This window comes from Geotrypetes seraphini, chromosome 1, assembly GCF_902459505.1.
Source record: "Geotrypetes seraphini chromosome 1, aGeoSer1.1, whole genome shotgun sequence".
NCBI lineage: Eukaryota > Metazoa > Chordata > Amphibia > Gymnophiona > Dermophiidae > Geotrypetes > Geotrypetes seraphini.
Genome location: NC_047084.1, coordinates 442931623 through 442941901, shown reverse-complemented (window position 1 = coordinate 442941901; position 10279 = coordinate 442931623). Strand labels below are relative to the sequence as shown.

Genomic DNA, 10279 nt, shown 5'->3' with positions numbered 1-10279 from the left:
AAGTCATAATAAATGGACAATAGAACAATAAATGATCTAAAGTCCCTGCTTCGAGATGACAGTGCCAACATTTATTAGACTTAGAGCTTTCCAATTTTTGTAACCGAACAGGGGTCCATAATGCTCTATGTAACAGAAAAAACCAAGTTTGTCTCATAGATGCCGACACTGTACATCTCATCCTCCAAGACCAAATTCGTAGCCATTGAGATGCAGTAATTTGATGCTTAATCTCAATGCTCCAAATGTCTCTCAGACCAGTGTTTGGTTTCTTTTTAATAAGTCCAATTAATAATTTATACCACTGGGCGGCCTGGTGACCCAAGAAGTCCGCCTGAAAGCATAAGAACTACATACTATATTGATTTTTAAGGTTTTTCCAGTCAGGGAACCCCACCTGAATGGCATGCTTCAGTTGCAACCATCTAAAACTTTCTGATCTATTAAGACCATATTTATGTTGCAACTGTGAAAATTCAAGCATTTTACTATTAGAAATAACATCATCTAATATTTGTATTCCTGCTATCATCCAATGCTTCCAGGCGAGCCTTTCTCCGCCAATTTGAATCTTTGAGTTCAGCCATATAGATTGATTTGTAGATTTGTGAATTGGAATAGTTGTTAAATTACTTACATAACACACTGTTTTCCATGTATCAGCCAATATTCTATTATCTTTATTGTAACTAGGCATTTTGATACTGAGCACATGGCAAAGGAGTAATGGAGACATGAGTTGCCATTCTAGCCACAACCAATCTGGGAGTTTTTCCATGAGCTCTGGGAGGACCCAATACATACCCTGGCGCAAAATATAGGCTTGATGATACCTATAAAAATTGGGAAAATTTACCCCTCCTTCTGAAATTGGTCTTTGTAAAGATACCAAGGCCACTCTAGGAGTTTTACCCAGCCAAATAAATTTTATAAGAATACTATTTAATTTTTTATAAAAGGACTCTTGAAAATAAACCGGCAACATACCCATCTGATAACAAACCACAGGCAAAATCATCATCTTGATAGTTTGTACTCTCCCCCACCATGAAAGATGTAAAGGATTCCATTGCTCACACATTTCTGTATCCCTTTGTAAAAACTATTTTTCATTTATTTTCATTGTTTCTTCCATCATATTTTTAATCCAAATGCCTAAATACTTTATTCCATCTTCCCTCCAAAGAAAGGGAAATGAATCAAACAAACCTTTTATACAATGGACATTGAGTAGAAGAATTTCTGATTTACTCCAATTTATCTTGTAACCTGAAAATTTTCCAAATTTCTCAATCATTTCAAGTAAGCAAGGAATGGATGTCTCAGGATTTCTCAAATAGAGCAATATATCATCCGCGTAAGCCGAGACCTTATATTCCCAATCTCTACGAAGAATACCCTGAATCTCCTCTGCCTGCTGAATAGCTAATAACAAGGGTTCCAATACAATATCAAAAAGCAAGGAGATAAGGGACAGCCTTGTCTAACCCCCCTCTGCAACCTAAAACCTTCTGAAAAATTATTATTAATATACAATTTAGCAACAGGGAAGCTATACAATGTTTGAACCATTTGTATAAATCCTGAACCAATACCAAACCACTCCAACACTTGATACATGAAGGTCCATTCAACACAATCAAAGGCCTTCTCTGCATCGAGGGATACAGAAAAAGCCGGATCATTTAAGTATTTTGACAAATTCAACATATGCAAGGCAAGCCTAGTGTTGTTAGAAGAATGTCTTTGAGCAACAAATCTTGTTTGGTGCATTCCAATAATAAAAGGGAGAGCTTTAGCCAAACATGTAGCCAAAGTTTTAGCTAAAGGTGAATGGTAGGAACTATATGCATAAATATTAAAAACACAATAAATAAAGAAAAAAAAATTTTAGCATTAAGGTCAGGATAAACCATACAAAGGCACATAGATATTTCTTATCTGTCCCAGATGAGATCTCAATCTATGCTTAGAAGCGTAAAAAAAGTGTATGATAGAAGAAAAAAACAGTAGAAAATCATTATAAAAGAAGAAAGAAAAATGGAATGGGAAGGAAAGAAGAATGTAATTTAAAAATAAAAAATTAAAATGAAGCAAGATAAAAGTTCAGTTCGGCTCAGTTCAGTGTAGGCCAGTCGACAACACCACATCTCCTCAGCGCGGCAATCTGGTCATAGAGAGAAGGCAAGCTATAGATGATCCCTCGGTGTCAATCCACCATTGGCCACCATCAGCAGAAGGAGTCGAGCTGACAGAGGAAAAGTCCCAGGGCCGCTCCCATCAATGTAGATCCTCCGGAATGCACCACAGCACCACCAGCGATCTTCTGACATCAGGTCCACCTGCTCCGCCAAAGCAGATCCCGCCCGACGAGCAGGGCAGGGCCAGACGTCAAGGCAAACAGCACAAATGAACGGAGACTCCCCACCGCCCCACCAATCTCTCACCGCCCCCACCTCTCCCACTGAACAGGGCCACAGCGCATCAACCAGGTAGACAGGCGACGATTCGAGGGAGGAAGAAGGCCAGAAGCAGATCTCACCCCAGCACAAAGGGAACGGCCCGAAATGAAGCCGCACATCTGAGGAGCAGCCCAACCTTTCCTCTCTGTTTTTTCCCTTCCCCTAGTACCTCCCTTTAATTTTATTTTTTTGATGTAATTTCAATTCTTCCCCTCCCTAAGCATCTCTCATATATTTTTGTCAATGTCTTTTGTCATAGTCTTGTTCTCATTCCACCACATTTTAATTGTACTTTTATTCCTTAAATTTTTAGCATTGTAAACCGACCAGATACATGTTGATGGTTGGTATGTCAAACAATAAATAAACTTAGAAACTTGGCAACCTGTAAAAGATTTTAATATGCCTTTGGTGCCCAATATAATAGGAAATACTTACTGAACGATAGTTTTTGGGATTATAGATAAATTAGATATAACAAAATAAAAAATAGATACTTCTCTATGTTTGGAGTCAGGGTTGGAGTCAGGGGTAGAGCTAGGGAGCAGAGTTTGGCCAAAGAGGCTTCTACTGCCCCTGGATTTCAGTAGGTGGAATCAGGGACTACCAGTACTGCACTGTTCTGTAAATTGATAACCGGAAGTGATTACCTTGACTGCTATGATCGGATTGTTGGCAACCTTTCTAAAGACAGTCGGATATAATAACTAATTTACAAATAACATTTTAAAAAGTACAGACTTCAAATTAAAGCACTTAAGGCTTTAAATATTAGCTGAAATTGTATACAAAACAGCATTTCTAGTAGTGTCTTTGTATAAGAATAGGATGGATATTAAATGCTGTAAAAATGGTTTTATAAACAAAAAAAAATTTTTTTACAACAAAATACAAGGAGGTGCTGAAAGGTTCTCAACCCAACCAACTTCCTAAATTCTGAGTGTTATTTTGCCACTGTAGCTGAAAAGACTTTTATTTTATTTTACAAAGTGCCAATTTGCAGAATCATAATGCTATGTTTGGACATTGTTTCAGATCGTTGATTAAACCATGTCAACGAAAAGTGCGGAACTCCGAGCTGTCATGAAGTTCCTGTTCCTGCAGAAGAAAACGCCAAAGGAAATCCATGAATGATGCGAATATAGTGTGACAAATGCCCATCATACTCCACAGTGAAGAAGTAGTGTGCAAACTTTCAGCGTGGAGATTTTGAGACCCAAGTTGCTGTTGGGCTGCCTCAAATGGTGTCAACTCCTGAAATTGTTGACCATGTCCATCACCTGATTTTGATAGATTCGCAAATATCAGCTAAAACAATTTCTGAGACTCTACAGATATCCAGAGAACATGTGGAGTGTATAATCTACGAGCAGCTGGGTATGTAGAGGTTGTTAGCCAAGTGAGTGCCCAAATGTTTGAATGCTGATGAGAAATGACGTTGAGTGGACACTTCAAAGTCGATTTTGCAGCGTTTTAAGTGAGATGATGCCAACTTTTTGGAACGACTAGTTAATGTTGATGAAACATGGTTACACCACTATGATCATGAGACAAACCAGTCTATGGCACTCAGGTTCTTCAAGGCCAAGGAAATTCAAGACCCAAAAGTCAGCAGGAAAGGTTGTGGCCACAGTGTTTTGGGATTAGAAAGATGTTGCAATGACTGACTATCTTTCAAGGGGCCAAATTAATGCAGAACACTACTGTAACTTGCTGTGCCCGGTTATAGGAGTCATTGAAAGAAAAAAAAGGAGAGGGAAGCTGTGGAAAGGACTAAGAGTTCTCTTTTTTGCAAGACAAAGCACCTGCTCACAAGGCTGGCAAAATGATGGATGTTTTGGTGCAGCTGGGGTTTCATCTGCCCCACTCACCAGGTCTTGCTCCTTCTGACTATTTTCTGTTTCCCAAACCTTAAAAAGAGTTTGAAAGGGTGACAATTTTCGAGTGATTCGGAGGTGATTGCAGCCCAGCAGTATTCCAGTGGCCAGAGAGAGTAGTTCTTGGAAGGGTTACAGAAACTTCAGACACCAGGTGTCAAGTGGGTTGAACTAAGGGGGTGAATATGTGGAATAACTTGCAAATTTCATGGCTCCACGTCATTCCCTTCTTGGTTGGGCTGAGAACTTTTCAGCACCCCCCCCCCCTCCTAAAATGTTTAGACCTTGAAAAAGAGCTGAAGAGACTCTGCAGTACTGTATAGTAAGTATCAACATATCAAGGACTGGCAGGCAGCAGTGTGACTCAGAAGAAGGGCAAAGGGCTGTTAAAAAGCTGCTAGGTTGCTGTTTTTGGTTGGTTGTTGTTTTTTTTTACCACCTATTCCCATGTATTTGGGCACTCTAGTTTCCTTCTTGAGAGAGAGAGAGAGAGAGAGAGAGAGACGAGGCGGAGTCTGTACTATCAGGGCAGAGCCGGATCCTGTTCACACAGACGGGAAGGGATAGAGGAGAGCAGGCAAGCAGCCTGCAGAAGTGCTGCTGGTGGCCTTGACGCTCTTCCGGCCCTGGTCGCATTCGCTCTCTCCTCCCCAGCTCGCACAAAAACAGCACCGAGACTGCAGAAGGGTGAGTGTCGGCTAGAGCTGGTGGCACCTTCTTTGGGGGGGGGGGTTTGCCTCTCTGCTTTTTATCGTCGTGTCGGGCCTTTTCATTCACTCCTTTGCCTCTGTGGCAGGAGGCGCTGATCCCTTCCAGACTGGCAAGGGGTCGTGTCCCCGGGTCTTTGCTCCAGCAGCCTTGCCCTCTGCCATGCATTCAGAGCCAGGAAACTCTACCCTGGCAGGGGAACTAAGGTAAAGGAAAATATTACCCTCTCTGAACTTTAGTCAAAGGAGACTGGTATTCTACTTGTGTGTGTATATATATATATTTAAAAAAAAAAAAAAAAGGATGTAGTTTGTTTTCTCTTAATCCATTTTGCATGTGGAGAAAGACCTCGGAGGGCATTTGCAACTTCTCAAAGCATACTTTCCCATAGCCATGGCCTTGTTCTGGCAGCTGGATCCATACTTTAAAAAGATAACTTTTTTTTTTAGATAAAAGTACAAAAACCATTGCTATTTTAGAGTTCATTTCTGGCGATAGGAAAGCGTGTTCTCAGAATAGCTGTCTGTCATAAGATGAGCCAGTATTTGGTGTATTACAGCTGGAATGTTTCCGATATAGAAATCCAATGGCGATTCCTACCAGCAAAGGCTTTGGTTTCTTTCTGTTTCGGGTCACCTTCCTTAATAGTATCTTTATGTGAATTTTTTTGTTGTTTTTATTCAAGTGATTAATTCTCTTTGTAGACTATGTAGGACGGTGGGGGGGGGGGGAACCTTTCAGATGGTGCAAGTACAGGCAAAATTACTGTTCGTGGATTATGCGGATCTTGAGTGTGGGGGTTCATCTATCCTCTTAATTTTCTTTAAAGGTTTTAGCTAACACGATAACAGCTGTTAACTATTTGCATACCTTTCAGTTTTATTTTTTCACTTCAATTTACCTTTCACCTACATGTTCCCATTGTAAATTATTACTAGAAATGCTGAGTCAACCTGGAATTTTTTTCCAACCGCATTTTGAGTGAAAAGGTGTGGTAGCTGTGTTAGTCCTCTGTTTGAGATAATCCAGTACAATACAGTGTCTTACAAACTGCAATTTTCTGTAAGGAATCTATGCACAATAAGATTTAGATCAAGTTCTTGAGGTTACTGTGTTAGAAGGAGGGTTGGTTTTAGAAGGAAGGAGTGAAAGATAAGAATGAGACTATAGACTACTAGAGAGAAGAGCTATGTCTTTAGTTTCTTCTGGAATTCAAGGTAAGTTTCAAGTTTAAGTTTCAAGTTTATTCATGGCTTGATATACTGACCATCACATGTGGTGTCAGGTCAAAAGCGCGCCGGGACAAAGGCGCACGCAGACAATTGAGCGCAGCGCAGAGGTGCGCGCCGCAGAAAATTACAGTATTTACGGCTCCGACAGGGGTGTGTGGGGGGGAACCCCCCCACTTTACTTAATAGAGATTGCGCCGCATTGTGGGGGCGGTGTGGGGGGTTGTAACCCCCCACATTTTACTGAAAACTTCACTTTTTCCCTGTTTTTAGGGAAAAAGTTAAAGTTTACAGTAAAATGTGGAGGGTTACAACCCTCCATAACGCCGGCGCGATCTCTATTAAGTAAACTGGGGGGGAGCTCCCCAACAAAACCCCCTGTCGGAGCCCCTAAAAACTGTAATTTTCTTCGGCGCGCGCCTCCATCTTGCGCTTAGTTGTCGGCACGCGCCTTTGTCTTTCGCGGGGTTGTCTATGAACCATCACATGTATCTGAGCGGTTTACAATATTAAAAATTAGAAAGGTCTAATATAATTTTTATTTAGGTGGGGTAAAATAAAAAGAGGGTAAATCTAAAGCTATGACGAATTAGGACTGATTAGAAACGAGAGGTTTTGGGGAAAATTTTAATTACAATGATAAAAATAAAAGAAGGGTAGGGGGATGGGGAGTAACGAGAGGTAAACAGGGATGTCGCTTCTTAAAAGCTTCCCCCACACACACATACTTATTGATAGGCATCTTTAAAGAGAAATGTTTTGAGATTTGTTTTAAATTTACTTAAGGAATTTCCATTGCGAAGATAAGATGGCATTGCATTCCAGAGCGAGGGAGCAACTACTGAGAAAATGGAATTTCTAGTATAGTATAGATCAGTGGTCTCAAACTCGCGGCCTGGGGGCCACATGCGACCCGCCAGGTACTATTTTGAGGCCCTCGGTATGTTTATCATAATCACAAAAGTAAAATAAAACAGTTTCTTGATCATATGTCTCTTTAGCTATAAATGACAATATTATTATTAAGACTTAGCCAAAAGGAAAGATTTATAAACTATAAAGAGTTTTACATCATGCAAAATTGTCATTTCTTTAATAAGACATTAACTATTTTTTTCTGAGGCCCTCCAAGTATCTACAAATCCAAAATGTAGCCCTGCAAAGGGTTTGAGTTTGAGACCACTGGTATAGATCCTAGATTGAAGGTACTGTCAATAGGTTTTGATTCGTAGATCTAAGGACCCTAGGAGGGGTATGTGGAATGAGACATTTATCTAGAAAGACAAGGGAGGTGAGAGGTCTTGATTTTAAAAGTTAGAAGGAGAATTTTATATGTAGTTCGGTGAGAGACTGGTAACCAGTAGAACTCTCGAAAAAGTGGGGTAACATGATCATATTTTTTGGCCTTAAAAATGAATTTGATTGCGGTATTTTGGATCAGTTGTAATCTACGGATTTCTTTTTGAGTTATGCCATGGTAAAGGTAGGTGTAGGGTTGTCTTAGATATGTTGGCATTTGTTCCACATGAGAGATCCTTGGTACTCAAAACAAAAGGAATAAAGATAATTGGTTGTCAACATTTGTCTATTTCTGATCTGAGAAACAAGGGTTGCCTTCGAAAGCTAATCAAACAATGCACTTTAGGCCCCCTTTAACAAAGCTGCGCAGCCAAGTGCCGCGCAGCAAATGCTCCGATGCCCATTCAATTTCCATGGGCGTCGGAGCTTTTAACGCGCTGGTCCATGGTGCTGGCTTTTGTAAAAGAGGGGGTAAGTTAGTCCAATAAAAAAGCTATTACCTTTTATTCCATTTGCTTTATTTCTTTAAATTCTATACATTATTTTAAACCAAATATACTAAGCATTCTAAAGGCCTTGAGTTCCGCTTTCTAAAGCCTCTGCTCCAGTATCTTTGCATCTTTTATAAAGATTTCAACAGGCAGTCAGTGTTCCAGCTTTAAGCTTTGGTAAAAGAAGAATGGATATTTAACTAATACGAAGCATACAATGTGATTACCAAGATACTGGTGATTAAAAATACCGTCACCTGAGCCATGGGCCAAGCACTCTAAAAATGGGGTGTGCTTTTTTTGGTGACCAGTAACCCAGTGCGTCTTAAACTTTATCCAATATGACCCTATTTTAACAGATACAAATCAACATGATCCCAGATGATAAAAATAAAATTCTCAAGTAGAAAAGTAGTAACTATAGTTGCAGCAGTCAATGGTGTGGACTCACAGACCCCAATATCCTACCCGGAAGGGGCCTGTGAATGTTCACTGTCTCACTGGCCTTATGTTGACTGCCACTACACAAACCTTTCCCTCTGGGCATCCACTGGGACCTAAGTCCAAAAATATATGTAATGCATGAGTAGAGTGAAAAGTGCTGAAATTAGTACATAAGTCCTACATTAGAGAATGACACGGGGACAAATTTTTCCCTGTCCCCACGGGAGCTCATTTTCCCGTCCGCCCTCTCCAGCTTGTTCCCTGTCCCTGCCCCATTCTTGCAAGCTCCGTCCTCATCTGCACAAGCCTCAAACACTTTAAAATCATAAGTGTTCAAGGCTTGTGCGGTTAAGGCAGAGCTTACAGGAACGGGGCCTGCAGGGACAGTGACAAAACTCATGGGGTCGGGACGGGGAAATTGAGTTCTTGTGGGGAGGGGGACAAATTTGTTCCTGTGTCATTCTCTACTCTACATGTCTAACTTAAGGTTGCCCGCTTCCCTCTTGAATTTTTTTAAATTTTATATAATAACATTTAACATGGCATTTTCCACAGCCTGGGCCCTTTGTATAGAGCCCTCATTAATTGTAAGGTTGCAGTGCCCCCCCCCCCCCCAGCAGCAGGAGAGGTGCCTACTTCCTTTCACCACCAATCTCAAGTAGCGCCTACATGATATTCCCTCCTCCTTACCTTGTTTACGATGGCTGGCCGGAGGGATGCCTACCCCTCCACGATGCATCCTGGGATGTGCCTTAGGCGTCTGGGCCATTCAGTCATAGGCCTCTCCCTGGGGGTGTTGCCTGGCAGCGGGAGAGAGTGGGCATCTCTCTTGCTGCCAGGGGGGGTGGCAGGAGGGAGTGAGCATCTCTCCCGCTGCCAGGGTTGTTGTGGGGTGCATTGCTTGGCGGCAGGAGGGAGTGGGCATTTCTCCTGCTGCCGGGGGGGGCTGCTTGACAGCAGCAAAATTTACAGGTCATAGCTGTCAAGCCTTACTTTCCTGTTAGTGCCTAAGTCAATCAGCGCTCAGGCACGGATCAGAAAGGAAGACAACGATAGCTCAGACTTGTCGGCAAATTTTGGCCGCAAATGTGGCACAATGAGGTTAGGGAAATCACTCAGCAATTATAGCGAATCGCTCGGAGTGCTTATTTTAATATTAACGACCTCGTTTGTACTACGTTTGCATGGCAGTATCGGAGACTTCTAGAAAACTCGGAAAACACCACGGTAATCCGTTTTAATAATACGCCGCTAAATTACAGGCACGCTAAATTGGCCTGAACCGCTTTAGTGAGCACATTAAAGGCAGATTGTAGTTTTGAGAATCTGCCCCTTAGTTTGTACCCAGCTCAAATAGAGGATTACGGTAAGTGATTTGTCCAGAATCACCAGGAGCTGCAGTGAGAATTAAACCCAGTTCTCGGGCCACTGCACTAACATTAGGCTACTCCTCCACTACTACTAAGATGTTTGGAGGAGACAGGAGATGCTGCAATGTGATTAATTTTAATTGCAATTAATGCATTAATTGCAGAGTTAACTGCAAATGAACTTGTAGCCCTAATTAATTGTACTGGTACTCTCAGGACATCAGCCCCCATATTTAGTTTCCCCAATTAGGGAAGAGAATGAGAGAAGCCCTCTCACTGAGTTGTCCTAAGCATGGGCGTACATTGGTACCACACAGTAGAGCTCTTCTACTTCTACCACCAACTTGAGGAGGAACATCTTGAAATTTTAAGTGCACCATCAACTGAAGCAGTCACCCT

General features: G+C 41.5%; 1 protein-coding gene across 2 annotated transcripts in view; it reads left to right on the top strand.

Moving 5' to 3' along the window:
• Positions 1-4835: 4835 nt before the first annotated feature.
• The window catches only part of ACO1 (aconitase 1), a 173277-nt gene continuing 167833 nt past the window's right edge, over positions 4836-10279 (top strand). The window contains exon 1 of one of the 2 annotated variants that reach the window (XM_033920367.1): positions 4836-5026. Coding sequence is in view for 1 of the 2 variants with exons in the window: in XM_033920357.1 (XP_033776248.1) it covers positions 5210-5253 (44 nt within the window). In the remaining variant the exon portion in view is untranslated. Of the gene's footprint in view, positions 5027-5100; positions 5254-10279 lie in introns of those variants that run through there. The other variant, XM_033920357.1, reaches the window with a different exon arrangement.